The 25,307-nt window shown below is 46.3% G+C and overlaps 1 protein-coding gene across 1 annotated transcript in view; it reads right to left on the bottom strand.

Annotated features, from left to right (window-relative positions):
* Nucleotides 1-6,356, bottom strand: part of CPO (carboxypeptidase O) — a 67,949-nt gene extending 61,593 nt beyond the window's left edge. Inside the window, exons 1-3 of the mRNA XM_030209747.1 lie at nucleotides 6,277-6,356; nucleotides 4,685-4,760; nucleotides 3,449-3,573 (exon numbers count right to left, since the gene is read on the bottom strand). Of these exons, the coding sequence (XP_030065607.1) occupies nucleotides 3,449-3,573; nucleotides 4,685-4,760; nucleotides 6,277-6,356 (281 nt within the window). The remainder of the gene's footprint in view (nucleotides 1-3,448; nucleotides 3,574-4,684; nucleotides 4,761-6,276) is intronic.
* Between the last annotated feature and the right edge of the window lie 18,951 nt (nucleotides 6,357-25,307).

Below are 25,307 nucleotides of genomic sequence, written 5' to 3'. Positions count from 1 at the left end.
AACAAGGCATACCCTAAAGTGTCCACAGAAGGGTTAACATTTTATTCATTACTTATTTAATGAAGCCTCACTGGCTACTCATTGCTAAGACTGTCATTTCAAATAGCTTTATTTTAATATTTAGGTTCTTTTACTTTATGTTATTATTGTGTTCACCATTATTGCTTTATTTTTATTTTTCTTGACTTTATATTTATTTGATTATGTCATATCTTTTATTGTTAGCTGCTTAGAATTTTAGATTTGTGGCACATAAATATTTTCAAATAACAAATCAAGACGTGCCTGGCCCAGTATTCAAAAGCACGTAACTCAGTAGGGGCACCTAGGAACACTGACTGTGGACAGTCATCAGTTTTCGGTAGCCGTATCTGGATAATGCTGCCCATAATCATTGCAGGCTTGTCCCAGTGTTATCCAGATAGCACCTGGGCGGTACAGGGGTGGAGCAAGAGAGGGGTGGGAAATTATCTAGATAACAGATAACTTAGGTCAGAAAAATTACCGTCCTTACTTGTTCTGATAGTTATGTGGATAGTGACATCAAATATCACTGGCAATCAGCTGTCTGATTACCACTGGGTTAGCGCCATGCTAGAAATTACGGAATTATTTTCTGTAGCACCGGAAATAGCACATGCTCAAAGCTGAACTACCACGGGCGGCCGCGTTAGGTATTTATACCACGAGGCAACCCTTTAGTTTAGTAAAAGGGCCCCGTGGAGGGGCATAATCGAACGGGGCGCCCAAGTTTTCCTGAGGGTGTCCTCTCAGGGCATCCCGCGAAGGGGCGGGGAAACCCGTATTATCGAAACAAGATGGGTGGCCATGTTTCGTTTCAATAATACGGTCAGGGACGCCCAAATCTCCACATTTAGGTCGACATTAGAGATGGTCGTCCCCGATTTTTGGCGATAATGGAACCCGAGGACGCCCATCTCAGAAACGACCAAATGCAAGCCCTTTGATCATAGAAGGAGCCAGCATTCATAGTGCACTGGTCCCTCTGACATGCCAGGACACCAACAAGGAAGCCTAGGGGGCACTGCAGTGGACTTCAGAAAAAGCTCCCAGGTGCATAGCTCCCTTACCTTGTGTGCTGAGCCCCCAACCCCCCCCCCAAAACCCACTCCCCACAACTCTACACCACTACCATAGCCCTTAGGGATGAAGGGGGCACCTAGATGTGGGTACAGTGGGTTTCTGGTGGGTTTTGAAGGGCTCACATTTACCACCACAAGTTTAACAGGTAGGAGGGGATGGGCCTGGGTCCGCCTGCCTGAAGTGCACTGCAGTACCCACTAAAACTGCTCCATGGACCTCTGCACACTGCTGTCATAGAGCTGGGTATGATGTTTGAGGCTGGCATAGAGGCTGGCAAAAAATATTTTAACATTTTTTTTAGGGTGGGAGGGGATAAGTGACTACTGGGAGAGTAGGGGGAGGTCATCCCCGATTCCCTCCGGTGGTCATCTGGTCATTTAGGGCACATTTGTGTGGCTTGGTCTTAAAAAAAAAAGGACCAAGTAAAGTTGGCCAAGTGTTCATCAGGGACGTCCTTCTTTTTTCCATTATCGGCCGAAGACGCTCATGTGTTAAGCATGCCCCAGTCCTACCTTCGCTGTGCTTCCGACAAACCCCCGGGAACTTTGGTCGTCCCCGCGACAGACTGCAGTTGAGGGCACCCAAAATCAGCTTTCAATTATACCGATTTGGGCGACCCTGAGAGAAGGACGCCCATTTCCCGATTTGTGTCGAAAGATGGGTGCCCTTCTCTTTCGAAAATGAGCCCATTAGTGTCACTAACCGGCTAGCGACCAGAGCCAAATATCCTGGAATGCATTCATGGCATTGTTTAAAAGAAATGCCCATTGTGGAGTTTAAATATTGATCCAGTTATTTTTATTTTCAGTTCCCTGTCATTGCTTTGTAAATCCATACACGCCATGATGTTGTAGGCAAGCAATCCTGTAATCCCTATTATTATGTAAGCCGCATTGAACCTGCTTTGAGTGGGAAAGCGCGGGGTACAAATGTAATAATAATAATAATAATGCGGCCCGGCAGTCACTAGCTCCTAGTTGCCCACAGAAAGATATATTGAATGGGCATCATGTTCCAGCAGACTAGCACATTATCTGCCATCATTTACTATGTTACTATGCATGCATGTAACGAGTTTGCATTTCTGGAAGAGATGGTGCATTACAACTTTAGGGGTCCTTTTACTAAGGTGTGCTAACAATTAGCGTGGACTAAATGCTAAGAAGCCCATAGGTATAAAATGGGCTTCTTAGCATTTAGGGACAGACTGTATATATGGTGCCTGAAAAATCCACACACAATAAATTTCCACATAAGTGTATTCTATAAGCGGCAGCTAAGTTTAGGTGTGGTATATAGAATACGCTTAGTTGATATCCCAGCGACTAGAACTATGCATATCCATGTACACCAAGGATAACGTGGTGTAAATCCCGGCACATAGATTTAGGTGCAGGGGGGTATATTCTATAATAGTGCGTGTAAACTTTGGAATGCCCATGAAACACTGATTTTCCTGCCCATAAGCACGCTCCTTTTTGCCATTTTCCCACCCATAAGCACGCTCCACACATTAGAATTTAGGTGTTCTGCGTTACAGCATACGCTTAGCGAGTTGTACACGTGAATTCTAATTATTGCCAATTAGTGCTCATTATTGCTTGTTAAGAGCTTGTTAAAAATGCTGATTGGCTTGTTAAAGCCAATTAACGGCTCCTTTTACTAAATGGCAGTAAGCCCAACGTGGGCTTACTGCTCGCTATACAGGAAGTACCGCCAGAATACTGCAGCAACCTGGTTGTACTTTCCACCCCTAGCACGCCGTCATTTCTGGCGCTACAAATATGTATTTCTTTTTGTACCCGGCGGTAATCGGGCAGTTAGCGCAGGAGCCCTTACCGCCAACTCAAAGTTTTGACAGTAAGGGCTCCCTCCTGAAATGGCTGTGTGGCAAGTGCTTTACTTGCTGCCTGGCCATTTCCTGTAGGAAAGCGAGACTTCCCTTTTACTAGCTGCGGTAAAAGGGGGCCTCAGCGCACATGTAAAACACGAGCTGACGCCAGTGCTGGCCCCCTTTTGTCGCAACTTGGTAAAAGGGGCCCTAAGTTACATGAGTTGTTCTAGAATACACTTGGATTTCGGCACGGAACACTAGATGCGATATACAGAATCCAGCGGTTAATGTGCGCTAATTGTTAGTGTGCGCTAAATCTGTTAGTGCACCTTAGTAAAAAGAACCCTTAGTGAAGAAATGGCACATTCATATATGATAACACATGAGTGTATCCCATATGATGAAGTGAGAGCAATTTTATTCTATAATATTCATTGTGATGACACAATAAGACTTTGATCATCAACTATAAAAAAAATGCGTAAGATGTATACAGTAATAAAAACCTACTGGAAGGGAATTGAATACTGAAGTAATTTTTCTTTCATCTTCTGCACAAGGGAAGCTGGTACCCTGACATGTATGTCAGCTCCAACACGGATATCTTCAGATAAATGAGGCTTCCATAAATCTAGCTGAGAAGAAAGTATCGCAATAAATTACATTTCAGAAACCAAATCCCTTTTTACCATAGAGGCGTGGAGCCCTCTAATCTTTTGTTAATGTTTTCATTATTTGATTTTGTTCTATTTTCATTATGCACATAAATTAGTTTTACCTGCATAAATTGATTGATTGTTTACATGCATAAAATTAACTTGTGAACATAAATGGAAACAAAAGAGGGAAAATCTACATCCTTATTTTACAGAACTCCAACTCTTCATTGCTGCATTTTCCCCATGTCTAGAAATTCTGTGACTTCATGAGAAATTAGTGAAAGCAGGACATTTACTATGGTTGCTTTATTATTGTTTAGATCAGGGCCACCGAGATATAGAGCTGGGCCCAGGGAAAGGCTGTTGTAGGCGCCACCCCCTCATTCGGGCCGCCGCCACCCCCGCACTTGGGTTGCAGTCACCACCGCCCCCCTTATCTTCCTGCATCTGCTCCTCCCTTGGTCTGTCACTCTCCTGCTTCTGTGTGCCAGAACCCAGGTTATCTCGTTAACACAATCACCCAGGTCCCGACACACAGGGGCAGGAGAGAGACAGACGGAGGGAGCAGAACTTTCTGCCTGTCTCTGGAAGCCTTGCTGGTGCCAGGTCCCCCTTGGAGGCTGGGCCCGGGGAATCTTGCCCCCCCCCCCCCCCCACCCCCTCTCAGCGGCCCAGGTTAAGGTCATTGCCTGATGTCTGATAATGCAGGGTTTTCTACAGAGGCTTTGTTTTCTGGTCTGTGTCTAAGGGGAAAATGTTTTAGACTTAGATTAAATATCTATCACATGTGGTCAGCAGGCAGTTCTGAATCTGCTGTCAAATGTCATTGACCAGTTCTACAAATAATGCTCCAACTCTCAGATTGCAAGTTGAACTTCATAAAACGTTTGATGTGTTCTTGTAGAATCAAACTCTGTCTGGACTTGAAATAACAAGGTAGAAACCAGCATCAATATGAACCAATTTAAATCATTTTGCAAGCCAGATTTGAATTACCAGTATGTCAAAATGGATTCTGATTTTCTCCAAATCATATGTTTAAAATCTAGTTTTGGAGAGGTTACCTACTATTTCAGTGCTTACTTACCAGCCATGTGTCACACAACTGCTGTAACTGGAAAACGTGTTCAGATGTTTGTGGGCTGACTTGCAAAACTTGCTCCCTGTACAAAGGAAACACTACAACGTTTATATCTGGCTAAGTGCACTGTTAGGGGGAGATTCTATATATGGCACCTAAAAAAGCGGAACAGAAATCAATGCCGACTAAGCATATTCTATAAGCGGCACCTAGATTAAGGTGAGGTACATATAGAATACGCTTAGTTGATATCTCAGCGCTTAAAATTACGCACCTCCATTTAGGTCAACAAAAACATGGCGTAAATCCTGACGTGTAGATTTAGATGCACTGGGCCATATTCTATAACTACACGTGTAAATTTCAGAACACCTACGAAACGCCCATTTTCCAGCCTATAACTGTGCCCCTTTTGCCTGCTTGCATTAGAAGTTAGGTGCACTTCATTACAGAATATGCTTAGCGAGTTGTGCACATAAATTGTAATTATTGCCAATTAGTGCTTCTTAAGAGCAGTTATCAGTGCTAATTAGCTTGTTAAGCCAATTAAATTACTCACGCTGTTATAGAATCTGCTAGGATTTGGGCGCGGATCTCTAGGCACACTATAACTCTCAGCTCTATCCAGACCACCCTGGTGCTGCCCAAACAGTGCCACAATGGTCAGAGCGGATATTCAGTGATACTGCCTGGTTAAGTACTATTGAATAGTCCTCCCTGACCTGCTCAGCGTGATTTAATCTGGTAGGAGCCTTTTGTGCTCAGTTAAATCTGTTTTTTTTTTTGTTACATTTGTACCCCGCGCTTTCCCACTCATGGCAGGCTCAATGCGGCTTACATGGGGCAATGGAGGGTTAAGTGACTTGTCCAGAGTCACAAGGAGCTGCCTGTGCCTGAAGTGGGAATCAAACTCAGTTCCTCAGTTCCCCAGGACCAAAGTCCACCACCCTAACCACTAGGCCATATAGGACCCTTTGATTACAATCTGATTCAGATATAACAAAGTCTCATGAAAAGTTTATTAAGATTTAGGAACTGCCTTTTTGAAGAGATTCACTCCAGGAAGTGTACAACAAGTATAATTGGCATGGGGTACTCCAGGACTGGACTTGGGAAATAAGATATGTGAAAGTGGTCGAACTCAGCTACTTGTTGACTCACCTTTGGTCATGTATTTACTACCATAAAGAATTTAGGATCCTTTTACTAAATCACAGTACAATATGCAGTTACCGTGGCTTAATGTGAGAATTTAACATGGCACCTATTGGAAACATTGCCACTATTTTTATTGCAGGTCGTGTGTATTAATATTCATATTAATACGTGGTACCTGCTCCCGGTCCCACGTTAACTCTGCATTAGGCAGCATTCAGTAAATACAGTGCATTAACTGCCAAATACTTTCCATGCCTATTCTCCACTTATGCCACGTGACACAAAAAGCGCTTAATGCCTAGTTTGCCATAAACTAACTGAAAATACCACAAAACCTCAATGCGACTGTGCTAGCAGTTAATGCGGGGTACACCGAGCATTAATTGCCTAAGTAATGAAGTCAATTGCAGTAAGGGTCCGGGTGTTCAGTTTGTACTCACCCATCATATTTCACCTTCTGACAGAATATCTCTGGAGCTAAGATTCCCAGGAAACAAACCTTCCAAAGCAACAGCATCATCTTACTGAGAAACTGTTGTGAATAGCAGTGAGGAGATAGTTCAGAGGTGTGTGCGTTTTCTTGGAATTAAGCTTTGCAAAACAGGAAGCACCTAGCTATAGAAATTTAGCCTTTCCCTATCTCAAGATCTGACATGCAGGCATCATAAATGCTAGAACTGTTCCTCTAGCTCAGTATTTTTTATTGCTACAATTAACATAAACTAGTAAAAAAGGCCCGTTTCTGACAGAAATGAAACGGGCGCTAGCAAGGGTTTCCTCAGAGTGTGTATGTTTGAGAGAGTGTGTGTCAGAGTGACTGTGTGAGAGAGAGTGAATGTGCGAGTGTGTATGTGTGTGACAGAGAGTGAGACTGGATGGGAGTGTGTCTGTTGTGGCTTGGCCGTGGGTGTGTGGCAGTACGGTGGCAAGTTTAGGGGGTACACCTGTTTACTTTTGATATTGACCCCAGTTCCCTCCCCCACCTGTTCTGTTCTCCCTAGCTTTTCCAGCTGCCTTACCTTCCTCAGAAATTTGAGTTATTATTTTAAAAAAAACCCAATACTGGGCTTTGCTGTGGTGGACTTCCACTTTGTCAGTGTGTGTTACCTTTGTTGGAGAGTGAGGCGGCTGCAGCTTGTGGCTCTTCAGAGATTGTGTTTGCCTTTGGTCCTTCCGGGGTTAGGTTTATTTTATTTCCCTTCTTACTCCGTTGCAGTGTTTGTTTGTTTTTTTTGTGTGTAATGGTGGCAGAATTAGTAAATTGCTGTCGCTGTGGGAGGTGGAGAACAGCATCTGATCTTTGTCGGGGAGGGTGTTCGAGTCCTGATGTGCCTGATGTTGCTGGCGGAGAGGTTGAGGCTGTGTGTTCACATACGCAGGAATAGCGCTATGCTCCGATTTCGGAGGAGCTGGCAGCCATGTTCGATGCATGCTCTGCACTTAGCACACACTGGCAGCGACACCTCGGTTCTCTGAGCCTGTGAGTTGTCCCGCTGTGCCTGCTAGAGAGGTTTGCATTGCAACCGGGAAGTGGTGGGGAGTTCCCTTCTCCCTGGAGTTTGTTATATTATTTTACGGCACCTTTTTGCTGTACCGGCGATTCAGTGAGTCAGCCTTAGGTGGGACGCGCCTGAGGAGAGACCCCGACGCTGGCAGAAGGCTGCCTGTCTGTATCGCCGGTGCTGGAGGGAGAATGGTTCAGGGCAGTGGAAATGAGCACACGGACAGCTGTAAGACTGGGGGGGGGGGGGTGGAGAAGGGAGAAAGAGCTGGGCAAGGAGGCTTTAATAGACAGGAGGAGTGGAAGTGAGGAATGTAGTGCATTGTAAGGAAGGAAAGGAAGCCGGGTTGGTTAATGTGTTTCCACCCCCCTGTGACGTGGCGCGCTGTTCATCTCTCTATATAAAACGCACATCAGTGAGTGTCAGTGCTCCGCCCTCGACGTCATAACGTTGTGATGCGAGGGCGGGGCACACACTCATGGGGGAACAGCGATCTACACAATTACGGAAGTTGGAGACTTCTGGCTTCATTAGAACGTTGGAGTTGTGAATTATGTCTGGATGGGGCGTGGCTGAGGGCGGGTCTAGGAGTGAGGGTGAGTGGTGCTGAGAGCCTAGCCTACGTACAGTACAGGGCTTCAGTGCTTCACTGCCACGGAGTGAGCTTCAGAACGTTGGAGGTGGGAATTATTTATATAGATTGTTAATCAAATCTGCTTTTGTGTTACATTGTTTAGACTTGTATCTAAGCATAAACTGTGCTTCATAGTAGAAGCTAAGATCTGATTGGTTGAATAATTATTGACTCAAGCTAATGACCTCACCTACTGCTATACTGTTCCCAGTATATTTTTTCATTGCACTATTTTGTTTCATTAACAATTCATTCTTTATTTGTTGTGTTATTGATTCTCAGTGCAAAAGTGATGGGATGGATTTCGGAAACCAAAATATAGTTAAAGATTTCATACTGAAAGAACATTAGGTTAGCAACACTTCTAGTAAGAGTATATCTGCACTTGATAGTTCTATAAACACTTAAGTGATGAAAGTATTAAATTTTATGTACTGTAATTAGAAGCCTCACTGACCTTGTACCAATCCCCATCATTGATCACTTAATTATCCTAATTAGATTTGTTCTACCATTTAGATGCCCTGTTCCCCAGTCTCACATGATCTCCCTACAATTCTTTACTGTTTGCTCATGCTTTAACAACTTTAACTTCACATCATCTGCATATCTGATTACTTAGTCCCAGCAGAGACCTTGGAGCACTCCATTATTTATCTTCCTCCACAGGAAAAACTATTTGCCCATATAGGACTAGATTCTATATATCACGCCTGAAAAATCATCACCAAAATGACATTTGTCTAAGCGTATTCTATAAAGTATGCCTTAATTTAGGCATACTTTATAGAATAAGCCTAAATTTCTGCACAGTATATAGAAAATGCCGAGTACCAAGCCACGCAACTAAAGTCTTGAACAATTACACCAAGTAAAAGTTGGTGTAAATCCTAACGCCTAACTTTGGCGTGGACTGGATGTATTCTATAAAAATGGATATAGATTTTAGAAATGCCCATGACCTGCCCATTCCACGCCCATGGCCATGCCCACTTTTCAACTATACAACTTAGAATTTATGTGCAGCATGTTATAGAATACGCTTAGGCAGTTCTGAGCGTAAATTCTAATTAGTGTCAATAATTGCTTGTTAATTGGCAATTATCCGTGCCAATTGGCTTGTTAACTAATTGAGTTCCGCATGCAAATACAGAATATGACTGTATTTGAGCGCACAACGTAAGTCGTGCTGTATAGAATCCGGGGGATAATCCATAATAAGACGTTGGCTACTATTCTGATGACTTTTTAATTCCAACTGAATTCTGTCTTGCGGTAATGCATCAAATCCCTTCTGAGTTCCGATATACTTCTTTGATTGACATGCCTATTTATAACCTCAAAGAACTGAAATAGATTAATACATGATATGACTTCCCTTTCCTCAGTCCTGATGGTATGAGAACTGCTGGGTGAATACAAACTGTGAGTATTGCTATTTGGGAAATTATGACTTAAAGCCTGCATTGGGAGAGAGACTGTGGATTGAACTGTTGAAACATAGAAACATAAGGTCCCATATTCAGGATGATTTAACTGGGAAGGAGAAGCTCCTGCCTGATTAAATCACACTGAGGGGCCCTTTTACAAAGCAGCGGTAAACCCAAAATGAGCTTACTGCATGCTAATCTGGAACTACCTCTGGCCTAACGTGGGCACGGTGGTAGTTCCAGCCCCAGTGTGTGCCATTTGCTGTGCTATGGAAAATTGTTCCGTATTTTTCAGCACCGCACTAACCTGATGGTGCTACCCAGTTATTGCCAGGTTGGCGCAGTAGCCCTTACCGCCACCTCAGTGGATGGCAGTAAGTGCTTCCCCTCACATGGCCATGCGGTAAAAGCAGTAGCATATCCAGAGTTCAATTTTTAGATGGGCCTGGAGGTGGACTGGGTGGGCATGGGCCTCGCATTTCCTTTCCACCCGCTGCCCTCCTTCCCCCCCCCCACCCCACCACCCCTCACCCACTGAACTGTTTCAAACCCAGGGCATTTGGCAGTGTTCTTCCAGATGCCGACAGCCCCCTGCAAATGGTCAGTTCTGGTCATTTTTACTGCCCTGAAGCGCCATTCTCCCTCCAGCACCAGCGATTCCCATAGTCAGCCTTCTGCCAGCGTGTGTCGTCGGAGCCTCTCCTCAGGCGCGCGTCCCCACCTTTGCGTAAAACAGGAAGTTGCAGAGTAGGCAGGACGCGCCTGAGAAGAGGCCCCGATGACGCATGCTGGCAGAAGGCTGGCTATGGGAATCGCCAGTGTTGGAGGGAGAACGGTGCTTCAGGGCAGTAAAAGTGAGCAGACCACGCAGACGGGGAAAGCGGGCAGAAGAGGCAGGAAAAGATTGGAGCCTCGCTTGGGAGAGCTACACAACTGGTTGGGTTGGGGCTAACTAGGGTGGGCGGACCTGGGCAAAAGTGGCTGGGCCTGGGCCCGTCCAGGCCCGCCCATGGCTACACCCCTGGGTAAAAGAGTCATGGCTATTTTGAGGCATTTTTACCTGCTGCGGTAAAAAGGGCTGCAGTGTGCAGGAAAAACAGTTGCAGGAACAGATTGAGTAGCCACCCACAGTCACAGGCTCCAGCTATATTCCTATTTATTTATTTTTATTTATTTATTTATTTAGATTTTGCTCACACCTTTTTCAGTAGTAGCTCAAGGTGAGTTACATTCAGGTACACTGGATATTTCTGTGTCCCAGGGGGGCTCACAATCTAAGTTTGTACTTGAAGCAATGGAGGGTTAAATGACTTGCCCTAGATCACAAGGAGCACTAATACTACTACTACTACTATTTAGCATTTCCATAGCGCTACAAAGCGTACGCAGCGCTGCACAAACATAGAAGAAAGACAGTCCCTGCTCAAAGAGCTTACAATCTAGCAGACAAAATATAAAGCAAACAAGTCAATTAATGTGTAGAGGAAAGAGGTGGAGGCGAGTGGATACAAGTGGTTACGAGTCAAAAGCAATGTTAAAGAGGTGGGCTTTCAATCTAGATTTAAAGATGGTCAAGAATGGGGCAAGACGTAGGGGCTCAGGAAGTCTATTCCAGGCATAGGGTGCAGCAAGACAGAAGGAGCAAAGTCTGGAGTTGGCAGTAGCGGAGAAGGGAACAGATAAGAAGGATTTATCCAGGGAACGGAGTGCACGGGAAGGGGTGTAGGGAAGGACGAGTATGGAGAGATACTGGGGAGCAGCAGAGTGAGTACATTTATAGGTTAGTAGAAGAAGTTTGAACAGGATGCAAAAACGGATAGAGAGCCAGTGAAGCGACTTGAGGAGAGGGGTAGTATGAGTAAAGCGACCCTGGCGGAAGACAAGACGGGCAGCAGAGTTTTGAACCGACTGGAGAGGGGAGAGGTGATTAAGTGGGAGGCCAGCAAGAAGCAGATTGCAGTAGTCCAAACGAGAGGTGACAAGGGTGTGGATGAGGGTTTTGGTAGAGTGCTCGGAAAGAAAGGGGCGGATTTTACGGATGTTGTAAAGAAAGAAACGACAGGTCTTGGCGATCTGCTGGATATGAGCAGAGAAGGAGAGAGAAGAGTCAAAGATAACCCCAAGGTTTCGAGCTGAGGAGACAGGGAGAATGAGAGAGCCATCAACAGAAATAGAAAACGGGGGGAGCGGGGAGGTGGGTTTGGGGGGGGAATGAGAAGCTCGGTTTTTGTCATATTTAATTTCAGGTGGCGTTGAGACATCCAGACAGCAATGTCAGACAAGCACGCTGAAACTTTGGTTTGGATGCAAGGTGAGATATCAGGGGTAGAAAGGTAGATTTGGGAGTCATCAGCATAGAGATGGTAGGAAAAGCCATGGGATGAGATTAATGAACCAAGGGAAGAAGTGTAGATAGAAAAGAGGAGGGGACCAAGAACAGAACCCTGAGGTACACCGACAGGCAGAGGGATAGAAGTAGAAGAGGATCCACCAGAGTGAACACTAAAGGTGTGGAGGTAGAGGTAGGAAGAGAACCAGGATAGGACAGAGCCCTGGAATCCAAGTGAGGACAGGGCATTGAGAAGTATGCTGTGATCGACAGTGTCAAAGGCAGCGGAAAGATCAAGAAGAATGAGGATGGAATATTGACCTCTGGATTTAGCCAGTAATAGGACATTGGAGACTTTAGTAAGCACAGTTTTGGTTGAGTGGAGAGGGCGAAAACCAGATTGTAGTGGGTCAAGAATAGCATGTGAGGAGAGAAAATCAAGGCAGCAGCGGTGAACAGCACGCTGAAGTAATTTGGAGAGAAAGGGAAGGAGGGAGATGGGTCGGTAATTAGAGGGACAAGTAGGGTCAAGTGAAGGCTTTTTAAGGAGAGGTGTGACCACAGCATGTTTAAGGCAGCAGGGACAGTCGCAGTGGAAAGTGAGAGGTTGAGAATGTGACAGATAAAAGGAATAAGAGCAGGAGAGATGGCATTAAGAAGGTGGGTGGGGTGGTACATTTTGAGGAAGAAAGGAGAAGTGTAGATTCCTCAATAGTAACTTCAGGAAAGGAGGAAAGGGAATGAGGGGAAGGAGAGAGAGGAGAACGGACTAGTGGAGGGAGAGGTGGCGAGGTAGAGAATGCAAGGTTTATCTTTTGAACCTTGTCGTGAAAGAATTCAGCAAGGGTCTGAGGAGATAATGAAGGGGGAGTTGGGGGAGGGGGCACCTTGAGGAGAGAGTTCAATGTGGTGAAGAGAAGTCGAAGATTAGAGCCAAGAGAGTTAGTCAGTTGGATATAATAATTCTATTTGGTGCGTAAAAGAGCAGATTGGAAGGAGGTCAGCATGAACTTAAAGTGTAAGAAATCAGCAAGGGCCCGAGATTTCTGCCAGAGGCGTTCGGCGGAGCGGGTACAGGAACGTAGGTAGTGGATATTAGAAGTCAGCCAAGGTTGGGGTTTTGTACGCCTTATAGGGTGGGCCATCAAAGGTGCAAGAGTGTCTAAGGCAGATGATAGAATATTGTCGTAAGAAGAAACAGCCTCGTTGACAGACGTGGATGGTGCCACCGTCGAGAGGAGGCACCATCCACGAGCAGCAGCTAGACTTGAACTGGCCACCTCTGGATTGCAAGACCACTGCTCTAACCACTAGGCCTCTCCTCCACTCACTTCAGCATGTAGAATAGGTTCATATGTGGACCCTCCTCCATCTTTGAACAATCAGAAATAGATGACAGAATAATGGCTTACTTAACAAAGGGGCTCTATTACTAAAATGCTTAAAAAAATGGGCTTAGTGCATTTAACGCAGAACTATCCCCCCACCATGGTGCCTGGCATTTCTTTCCTCCCCTCCCCTGTAGTCTCCAGCTCATCTCCTTCCCTACCCCCCCCCCCCCCCCTCTTCCCCATGGTCTCCAGCATTTCTCTCTATCTCTCCACCCCTGCAACATGTTTAGTGCCTTACCTCCCTTCCCTAGGGCAGCAATATTCCAACTGGCACAGCACCAAAAGCATAGAGGCCAGCAGGTGTGGGGCCTTGAGCATCTGTGCATGCTCATGGCCTGCCTGCTCCCCCCCCCCCCCCCCCCACAAACTTCCTATTTCAGAGGGGGCAGAAGCTTGCAGGTATTGGGCATACTGTATGCAGATACTCAAGGCCAAGGAGGTTTGATGAATAGGAGACAGCATGAGCCTATCTGGCCCATTATCTGGGCTGAAGCTAGTAGGTGGAGATTGTCGCCCTATCAAGTACATTATTTTGGATGAACCAAGATGGCAGCGGCTGCATGAGTAGAATTAAAACCTCCTTGGGTGAAGTGGGTAGAGCTCGGCTTCAGCTTTTTGACATCACATCCTGTCCATCAGCCTCCTTGCTCAAGGCCCTGTGCCTACCAGCCTAAATGCTGCTTTTGAGGCTGTGCCAAATGGAGTATTGCCGCCCTGGAGGAGGGAAGTAACCAGTGGTGTGCTGGGAAAATTTTAACAACAGGCTTTCTCTCTGGGAATACCCTGCTTGCCCTTCAAACCTAAGTGACCTGTTATAAAATTATCCTTCAGTACCAGCTCATATTAGCACAGAAATCAGGGCATTGTAATGCCTCTAAGAAATGCACTAAAAATTAACAAAGGGCAGGAATATTTATATTCTCTTATCAGTGGCAACAGTGCCAAGAGCTCAAGCCATTAGCTATACAAAGACAGCAGCATCATTATCACAAGCACTTGAGTACTAAGTCCTCATCACGTTATCATAGTTGTGAATTATCAATTCATATCAGCACTGTAATAAAACTTTCTTTTGTAAATTACTGCGTACCATGAATTGTGTGTATGGTCTTGGCCAACAACATCCTTCCAGCATATTCTAAAAGACCTTCAAAAGAGATGGAATAAGAACACAAGTATTGCCATACTAGGATAGATCAAAGGTTTATCTAGCCCAATATCCTGTTTCCAATAGTGGCCAATCCAGGTTACAATACCTGGCAGAATCCTCTAAAAAATGGAGTAGAGAAGTAGCCTAGTGGCTGGGGCAGCAGACCTTGATCCTGGCAAACTGGGTTCACTTCCCACTGCAGCTCCTTGTGACCCTGGGCAAACCACACAATCCTCCATTGCCTTAGGTACAAATAAGTACATCTATATACTATCAGCCTTATTTTCGAAAGTGTTGGGTGCCCATATTTCGACCCAAATCGGGAGATGGGCGCCCATCTCACAAAGGCGCCCAAATCAGTATAATTGAAAGCTGATTTTGGGCATCTTCAACTGCAATCTGTCGCGGAAACGGGCAAAGTTGACGGGGGCATGTCGGAGGCGTGGTGAAGGCGGGACTGGGGCGTGTTTATCGGCCAAGGAGAGATGGGCACCTTTGGGCGATAATCCAAAAAAGAAAGGCGTTTTTAGCGTGAATTTGGGTCATTTTTGGACCCTTTTTTTCACGAACAAGTCCCAAAAAAGTGCCCTAAATGACCAGATGACCACCGGAGGGAATCGGGGATGACCACCCCTGACTCCCCCAGTGGTCACTAACCCCCTCCCACCAAAAAAAAAAAAAACTTTAAAAACTTTCTTCCCAGCCTGTGTTCCAGCCTGAAATGTCATACCCAGCTCCATCACAGCAGTATGCAGGTCCTTGGAGCAGTTGTTAGTGGGTGCAGTGGACTTCAGGCAGGTGGACCCAGGCCCATCCCCCCCTACCTGTTACACTTGTGGTGGTAAATGGGAGCCCTCCAAACCACCCCCAAAACCCACTGTACCCACATGTAGGTGCCCCCCTTCAGCCATAAGGGCTATGGTAATGATATAGAGTTGTGGGCAGTGGGTTTTGGGGGGGGGATTTGAGGGGCTCAGCACCCAAGGGATGTGAGCTATGGACTTGGGAGGTTATTTCATTTTTTTTAATTGTTACAAGTGCCCCCTAGGGTGCTTGGTTGGTGTCCTGGCATGTGAGGGGGACCAGTGCACTACGAATCCTGGTCCCTCCCACGACCCAATGCCTTGGATTTGTTCGTTTTTGAGCTGGGCGCCTTCGGTTTCCATTATCGCTGAAAAATGAAACCGCCCAGCTCAAATCCGCACAAATCCGATGCATTTGCCGGGCACAAACCATATTATCGAAAAAAAAAAAGGGCACCCATTTTTTTCCCGAAAATACGGTCTGTCCCATCCCTTCACGGACCCGTTCTCGGACATAGACGCCCATGGAGATGGGTGTTCGCGTTATGCCCCTCTATGTAAACCAACTTGAATGTAGTTATAAAAACCATATTCCCTTATCCAAAAGTTGTACAATTTCATTTTGCTTACCCTCAGCAGTGGCTTTCCTCAGGTTTATTTTCATAATGGTGTATGAACTTTACTTCCAGGAATTTGTCCAACCCATTTTTAAACATGGTTCTATATTATATGTATTATATAGATACTAGTAGAAAAGGCCCATTTCAGACACAAATGAAACAGGCGCTATCAAGGTTTTCTTCGGAGTGTAAATGTTTGAGAGAGTGTGTATGAGAGTGACTGTGTGTGAGAGAGAGAGTGAATTTGCATGTGACAGAGTGAGTGAGACTGTGTGCAAGTGTGTGTCTGTGAGAGTGTGTGTGCCTTGGGCCCCTCCCTCCCACCCAGTTCCAGTGTCCCCCCTTCCTCCATGTTCCAGGGTCGTCCCCACCCTCCCTCCGTATTCCAGGGTCATCGTTCCCCCCTCTCTCCGTGTTCCAGGGTCGTCCCCACCCTCCCTCTGTGTTCCAGGGTCGTCATCCCCCCTCCCTCCGTGTTCCTAGGTCGTCGTCCCCCCCTCCCCGTGTTCCAGGGTCATCGTCTGCTGTATCCGCCCCGTTTTGTGCTGATTCGCTGCTCCTTGCATCGTGGCTCCTCCCCTCCCCCTTCTATTGGCCAATCTGATGTCTCTTCTCTTTTTTCTCCTTCCCCTGCTCCTTTCCTATTGGCCACTGATTATTTCTGTTCCTTCTCGACCCCCTTTCCAAGTTCCAGACCCCACCTCCCTGGCTCCTTCCTTCTGATTTGCAGACCCCCTTCCTCCGATTTCCAGACCCCTCCTCGGAGTTCCTGAGCCCTAGACCCCCCTGCCGCGACCCTTCCCGCCGCTAACCCTCCCCCGCGTCCGTCGTCAATTCTGGCTGGGTCTGCCCCATTTTGTGCTGATTAGCTGCTCCCTGCATCGCGGCTCCTCCTCTCTCCCTTCTACTGGCCAATCTGATGTCTCTTCTCTTTTGTCTCCTTCCCCTGCTCCTTTCCTATTGGCCACTGATGATTTCTATTCCTTCTCTCTCCCGTCGTCAATTCTGGCTGGGTCTGGCCCGTTTTGTGCTGATTCGCTGCTCCCTGCATCGCGGCTCCTCCCCTCTCTCTTCTACTGGCCAGTCTGATGTCTCTTTTTGTTTCTCACCCGGGCTCATGTCATAATGCAGCCACTGACGTCAGTCTGATCTACGGAGCCTAGCAGACCAACTCCGAGGGAGCCACGGTCCCAGGCAAGACAGAACATTGGAGGTGAGAATTATTATATAGGATTGACCCCTGGATTCTATATATGGCACTTTAAGTTGCACATATAGATTTGGACGCACACCAAATATGTCCGTGCAGCTTAATTGGTTAATGAGCCAATCAGCACTGATAATTGAGCACTAAGAATCAATTAGCAGCTCTAACTGGCAATAATGAGCATGTCCACCCACATCTATTTAAGCAGATTCTATAAAGAGGTGTGTGTAAATTCTGGTGTGTAGATCAAAAAAGGGGTGTGCCCATGGTAAGGAAATGGGCAGGTTGGGGCCGTGGCTGAAAAATACATGCAGTATTATAGAATTTTGCAGAAACACATCTAACTTAGGCGCAATAATTTATACCTGATATAAATCATCACACGTAGCAAGAGGACATGGATCCCGGCACAAGGCACCATGCTATAATTGGTGCCAATGAGTTCATGTTCTACTATTGAATGGGATACCTTTCCTTTAGGCTTTCATGTTGTTGTAGCTTAGGGCAGGGGCGTAGCCAGACTTTGGCGGGAGGGGGGGGTAGAGCCCGAGGTGAGGGGGCACATTTTAGCCCCCCCCTGCCATTGCTGACCCCCCTCCGCCGCCACCACCACCACCAACAACAACTTTGACCCCCCCCCCCCCCACCGACGACCCTCTCGATTCCCCCCTCCCGCCGCCAACCCTCCCCCACCGCCGCCTACCTTTGCTGGCGGGGGACCCCAACCCCTGCCAGCTGAGGTCTTCTTCTTCCGGCGCAGGGCTTCATTCTGTTTCTGTAAGTCTGACTTCCAGCAAAGGTAGGCGGCAGCGGGGAAGGGTTGACCCCACATAGCTACGCCACTGGCTTAGGGTTCTGAATATTTCCTTTTTTGCAAGCTATGCCTTTCCCATGTCACAACAATCAAACACAGACATTTGTCTAGGTTGATCTGAATAGCTGGGTGTTTCTGTCGATTTGGGGAAGGTTACTGGTCACAACTGTACAGACATTCTCAACTGTGCTGAAAGGTGTCTCTTCAATGAAAAGGCTGGAAGGTAGCCTGGTACTGTGGTCTAATGGTTATCACAGCAACTGTTGAAGTTATGGACTGGGGTTCAAGTCCTGGTCTAGTAGCTGGTCAGTCTACACATTTCACCCAAGTTTGTTGGCTAAGGTAAGACAGTGAGCCTACCAAGGACAGAAAGATTTTTCTTTGGAGTACAGTCCCATGTCATTCAGAAATGTGTGTTTTCAGAAACTCAGACTGTCAAGTCCCATTTCCCTTTCCCTTTTATGTGTTTCCTGAGTGGGGGGTAAATATATACTGAGTGTACATTGATGCTTTGTGGGCACTGTTCTGTGAGAGGCCTCTAAGAGAACCATCTGTAGTAAAATTTGCCATACTGAAGTCTTCTCTCTGTGCTTAAGTCAAGTGTCTGTATGGAGACAGCCTCATCCTGTAGGAACCATGGTGCTGTGATAACAAAGAGAAGAGAGAGAGGATATATTATTTACAGTGCTTTTTTTGTGCCGGTACGCAACAGTACGGCATACCGGCACCTTTTTTCTCCTCCTGTCCTCCCCTCCCATTATTTCCAGCGATTCTCCGCCTCTCTCCTGCCCTCCCATCGACGTGCAGCGATTTTCCGTCCCTCCCCTGCCCTCACCTCTCCCATATCCAGCGATTATTTGTCCCCCAGCCGTCCTCCTTCACTGCCTGCCAGCCAGCGTCGGACTCAGAGGTGAACGGTGCAGGCAGCGATTGGCTGGCAGCGTCATAGCTTCCCTCTGCAAGTCCCGCCTACAACTTGCAGAGGGAAGCTACGACGCTGCCAGCCAATCACTGCCTGCACCGTTCGCCTCTGAGTCCGACGCTGGCTGGCAGGCAGTGAAGGAGGACGGCTGGGGGACGAAGAATCACTGGATATGGGAGAGGTGAGGGCAGGGGAGGGACGGAGAATCGCTGCACGTCGATGGGAGGGCAGGGGAGAAGCGGAGAATCGCTGGAAATAATAGGAGGGAAGGGCAGGGGAGAGAGAATTGCTGGATATGGGATGGGGTGGGAGGGAAGGGCAAGGGAGAGAGAATTGCTGGACATGGGATGGAATGGGAGGGAAGGGCAAGGGAGAGAGAATTGCTGGACTTGGGATGGGATGGGAGGGAAAGGCAAGGGAGAGAGAATTGCTGGACATGGGAAGGGCAGGGGAGAGAGAATTGCTGGACATGGGTTGGGATGGGAGGGAAGGGCAAGGGAGAGAGAATTGCTGGACATGGGATGGGATGGGAGGGAAGGGCAAGGGAGAGAGAATTGCTGGACATGGGATGGGAGGGAAGGGAAGGGCAAGGGAGAGAGAATTGCAGGACATGGGATGGGAGGGAAGGGCAAGGGAGAGAGAATTGCTGGACATGGGATGGGAGAGAAGGGCAAGGGAGAGAGAATTGCTGGACATGGGAAGGGCAGGGGAGAGAGAATTGCTGGACATGGGATGGGAGGGAAGGGCAAGGGAGAGAGAATTGCTGGACATGGGATGGGAGGGAAGGGCAGGGGAGAGAGAATTGCTGGACATGGGATGAGATGGGAGGGAAGGGCAGGGGAGAGAGAATTGCTGGACATGGGATGGGAGGGAAGGGCAGGGAAGAGAGAATTGCTGGAAATCAATGGGATGGGAGGGAAGGGCAGGGGGGAGAGAATTGTTGGACATTGATGGGAGGGCAGGGATGAGATAATTGCTGGACATGGAGGGGAGAGAGGAGAATCGCTGGATGGGGAGGGGAGGACAGGGATGAGAGAATTGCTGGACATGGAGGGGAGGGCAGGGAAGAGAGAATTGCTGGACATGGAAGGGAGAGAGGAGAATCGCTGGACGGGGAGGGGAGGACAGGGAAGAGAGAATTACTGGACATGGAGGGGAGGGCAGGGAAGAGAGAATTGCTGGACATGGAGGGGAGAGAGGAGAATCGCTGGATGGGGAGGGGAGGACAGGGAAAAGAGAATTGCTGGACATGGATGAGAGGGGAGAGAGGAGAAATGCTAGAAATGGATGGAGAGGGGAGCAGGAGTTAGAGGAGAATTGCTGGACATGGATGGATGGAGGAGTTGGCTAGGAGAGAGGAGAAATGCTGACTTGGATGGAGGAGAGGGGAGAGAGAATTATTGCTTTATATGGATACAGAGGAGGGAAGAGAGATGAGAAATGCTGGACATGGATGGAGGGGAGGAGAGAGGAGAAATGCAGGACATGAATGGAGGGGAGGAAAGAAAAAAAGAAGATGCACATGGATGGAGATGAGGGAAAGGGAAGAGGAGTGCCTCAGGGATCGGTGCTGGGGCCGATTCTGTTCATTATATTTGTGAGTGACATTGCTGAAGGGTTAGAAGGTAAAGTTTGCCTATTTGCGGATGATACTAAGATCTGTAACAGAGTGGACACCCGGGAGGGAGTGGAAAACATGAAAAAGGATCTGAGGAAGCTAGAAGAATGGTCTAAGGTTTGGCAATTAAAATTCAATGCAAAGAAATGCAAAGTGATGCACTTAGGGAATAGAAATCCACGGGAGACGTATGTGTTAGGCGGGGAGAGTCTGATAGGTACGGGCGGAGAGAGAGGGATCTTGGGGTGATAGTATCTGAGGATTTGAAGACGACGAAACAGTGTGACAAGGCGGTGACCATAGCTAGAAGGTTGTTAGGCTGTATAGAGAGAGGTGTGACCAGCAGAAGAAAGGGGGTGTTGATGCCCCTGTATAAGTTGTTGGTGAGGCCCCACCTGGAGTATTGTGTTCAGTTTTGGAGGCCGTATCTTGTTAAGGATGTAAAAAGAATTGAAGCGGTGCAAAGAAAAGCTACGAGAATGGTATGGGATTTGCGTTACAAGACGTATGAGGAGAGACTTGCTGAACTAAACATGTATACTCTGGAGGAAAGGAGAAACAGGGGTGATATGATACACTGCCCTTAAGCTTCCCATTGTCTCCTCCCAATGTCTCAATGTTGATGTCCCATTGTGATATTCCTAATGATAATTCGATTATCTCGCATAACTTGTACAATATAACCCATAACCAAGTTGTAACAAATGTATTTTCATTATTCATATCTTATTGTAAGCCACACTGATCCCGCAAAGAGGTGGGAAAATGTGGGATACAAATGCAAACAATAAATAAATAAATAAATACAGACGTTCAAATATTTGAAAGGTATTAATCCGCAAACGAACCTTTTCCGGAGATGGGAAGATGGTAGAACAAGAGGACATGAGATTGAAGGGGGGCAGACTCAAGAAAAGTGTCAGGAAGTATTTTTTCACGGAGAGAGTAGTGGATGCTTGGAATGCCCTCCCGCGGGAGGTGGTGGAAATGAAAACGGTAACGGAATTCAAACATGCGTGGGATAAGCATAAAGGAATCCTGTGCCGAAGGAATGGATCCTCAGGAGCTTAGTCAAGATCTGGAGGCGGGGCTGGTGGTTGGGAGGCAGGGATAGTGCTGGGCAGACTTATACGGTCTGTGCCAGAGGCGGTGGTGGGAAGCGGGACTGGTGGTTGGGAGGCGGGGATAGTGCTGGGCTGACTTGTACGGTCTGTGCCAGAGCCGGTGGTTGGGAGGCAGGGCTGGTGGTTGGGAGGCGAGGATAGTGCTGGGCAGACTTATACGGTCTGTGCCAGAGCCGGTGGTTGGGAGGCGGGGCTGGTGATTGGGAGGCGGGGAAAGTGCTGGGCAGACTTATACGATCTGTGCCCTGAGGAGCACAGGTACAAATCAAAGTAGGGTATACACAAAACGTAGCAAATATGAGTTATCTTGTTGGGCAGACTGGATGGACCGTGCAGGTCTTTTTCTGCCGTCATCTATTAAGTTATTATGTTTGTCCGACTTGTCAGCTTTGAATACCATTTCCGGCACTGGTTTCCCACCCAAATCTTCCTCGGTGAAGACCGAAGCAAAGAATTCATTTAATCTCTCCGCTATGGCTTTGTCTTCCCCAATCGCCCCTTTTACTCCTCGGTCATCTGGCGGTCCAACCGATTCTTTTGCCAGCTTCCTGCTTTTAATATACCTAAAAACCTTTTACTATGTGTTTTTGCCGCCAACGCAATCTTTTTTTTCGAAGTCCCTCTTAGCCTTCCATATCAGCGCTTTGCATTTGACATTCCTTATGCTGTTTCTTATTATTTTCATTTGGTTCCTTCTTCCATTTTTTGAAGTATTTTCTTTTAGCTCTAATAGCTTCCTTCACCTCACTTTTTAACCACACCGGTTGTCGTTTGGTCTTCCGTCCTTCTTTTTTAATATGCGGAAAATATTTGGCTTGGGCTTCCAGGATGGTGTTTTTGAACAGCATCCAAGCCTGATGTAAATTTTTGACCCTCGCAGCCGCTCCTCTAAGTTTGTTTTCACCATTCTTCTCATTTTATCATAGTCTCCTTTTTTAAAGTTCATCGCTAACGTATTTGATTTCCTATTTATACTTACTTCAAAGCTAATATCAAATCCGATCATATTATGATCACTGTTATCAAGCGGCCCCAGCACCATTACCTCCGGCACCAGATCATGCGCTCCACTAAGGACTAGGTCTAGAATTTTTCCTTCTCTCGTCGGCTCCTGTACCAGCTGCTCCATAAAGCTGTCCTTGATTTCATCAAGGAATTTTACCTCCCTAGCGTGCCCCGATGTTACATTTACCCAGTCAATATCGGGGTAATTGAAATCACCCATTATTATTGTGTTGCCCAGTTTGTTTGCGTCCCTAATTTCCTTTAACATTTCTGCATCCGTCTGTTCATCCTGGCCAGGCAGACAGTAGTACACTCCTAGCACTATCCTTTTCCCCTTTATACATGGAATTCCAATCCACAGTGATTCCAAGAAGTGTTTTGTTTCCTGCAGAATTTTCAATCTATTTGATTCAAGGCTCTCGTTAATATACAATGCTACCCCTCCACCAATTCGATCCACCCTATCACTACGATATAATTTGTACCCTGGTATGACAGTGTCCCACTGGTTATCCTCCTTCCACCAGGTCTCAGAGATGCCTATTATATCTAATTTTTCATTTAGTGCAATATATTCTAACTCTCCCATCTTATTTCTTAGGCTTCTGGCATTCGCATATAGACATTTCAAAGTATGTTTGTTGTTCCTATTTCATCATGCTTAGTACTTGACAGTATTAATTTGCAATCTTTTGTCTGATTTTTATTTTATTTAAGGACACCTGATCTACTATGGTCTCTTTTGCAACCTCACTATCAGGATACCCTATCTTCCCTGTTTTGGTGATATCTTTGAAAGATACCTTATCCCGAACCAAGCTCTTTTGAGCGACTGTCGGCCTTTCCCCTGTTTCTAGTTTAAAAGCTGCTCTATCTCCTTTTTAATTGTTGATGCCAGCAGCCTGGTCCCACCCTGGTTAAGGTGGAGCCCATCCTTTCGGAATACGCTCCCCCTTCCCCAGAATGTTGCCCAGTTCCTAACAAATCTAAAACCCTCCTCCCTGCACCATCATCTCATCCACGCATTGAGACTCTGGAGCTCTGCCTCTCTCTTGGGCCCTGCACGTGGAACAGGTAGCATTTCAGAAAATGCTACCCTAGAGGATCTGGATTTGAGCTTTCTGAGAGCCTAAATTTGGCTTCCAGAACCTCTCTCCTGCATTTTCCTATGTCATTGGTACCCACTTGTACCAAGACAGCCGACTCCTCCCCAGCACTATCTAAAATCCTATCTAGGTGACGCGTGAGGTCCGCCACCTTTGCACCAGGCAGGCAAGTCACCAGGCGATCCTCACGTCCACCAGCCACTCAGCTATCTATATGCTTAATGATTGAATCACCAGCTACAACAGCTGTCCTAACCTTTCCCTCCTGGTCAGCACTTGGAGACATATCCTCGGTGCAAGAGGATAGTACATCCCCTGGTGGACAGGTCCTGGCTACAGGAGTACTTCCTACTTCACCAGGGTGATGCTCTCCTTCTAGGAGACCTCCATCCTCCAAGGTAGCACAGGGGCTACCAGACTGGAGGTGGGACTTCTCTACAACATCCCTGTAGGTCTCCTCTATGTACCTCTCTGTCCCCCTTAGCTCCACCAAGTCTGCTACTCTAGCCTCAAGAGAATGGACACATTCTCTTTGAGTTAGGAGCTCTTTGCATTGGGCACACACATATGACATCTCACCAACTGGGAGATAATCATACATGTGACACGCAATGCAAAAGACTGGATAGCACCCCTCTCGCTGCTGGACTGCTGATTCCATCTTATTGTTTTTGAGTTTTTCAATAATTTAAAACTTGCTACAGTATTAAGGATATTAGCCTAATATAAAAGTGTTTTTTAGTTTATATAGTATATTGTATTATTTAGTGTTTCCTTCTTAGATGGTAATGAAATGTATTTAAAACTCTGTATGAGCACTCCTTGCTTGTTACCCTAATTACAATAACAGACTATAAATGAAGAGTTGTCCTAGGGGTGGGCGGGAAGACTAAACTAGATCCTGCAGTGCCTGCTAGATTCTAGCTGTTAATGCTGTGGTACATGGTATGTGATACATATAAAGTATCACATACCATGTAAAATGAGTTTATCTTGTTAGGCAGACTGGATGGACCGTACAGATCTTTATCTGCCATCATTTACTATGTTACTATGATCTGTTGAGACTGTTTCTCGCAATTTCTTCAAAACATATTCTATTCTATGTTTACCTTCTTCCACCTCTTTTCTGGACATGCTTGCACCAGTCTATGAGAGCCATAACCTTTCTCCAGATAAACATTTCTAATAAGGATCAGATCATCCTGACTGAAAACCATGGTAATTGCTTATGTTTCAAGCAAAATGGCATCTGTGCATATCATGCTAGGTGGTGGCGATGTCATTTTGGTGAGGTGGCTGGCATGAATGTGGGCTTATTGCAAATTTATTCAGGTTGATATATCCCAAATTTTATTGACATTGGTCAAGTTTTGACAGAGTTATGCAGAAAACAAATTTTGTATATATATATTTTTTAAAACATAGTGTGTATGTATATGTATGTGTGAGAAACAGAAATTCTTCGTTAAGAGACTTAAGAGACTCATCAAAGAGAAATCTTCAAAGTATGCATGACCTATAACATATGAAACAAATTTGCATGTAGAATCAGATGACAGGACCTGATGGAGTCGTCAGAGCTCATCCAGGGCTAGGTATTCTTTCTTTAGTTTGGTAGTCCACTTTTAAAGGTAATCAATAGAAATAAAACAAAATAAGACATGGAAAAGAAAATAAGATGATACCCTTTTTATTGGACATAACTTAATACATTTTTTTATTAGCTTTCGAAGGTTGCCCTTCTTCATCAGATCGGAAATAAGCAAATGTTGGTAGATGACAGTATATATGAGTGCCAAAAATACAGAAGAAA

The sequence above is a fragment of the Microcaecilia unicolor genome, chromosome 7 (genome assembly GCF_901765095.1).
Source record: "Microcaecilia unicolor chromosome 7, aMicUni1.1, whole genome shotgun sequence".
Taxonomy (NCBI): Eukaryota; Metazoa; Chordata; class Amphibia; order Gymnophiona; family Siphonopidae; genus Microcaecilia; species Microcaecilia unicolor.
The sequence above is the reverse complement of the archived record's forward strand: the minus strand, read 5'-3'. Positions and strand labels throughout refer to the sequence as shown.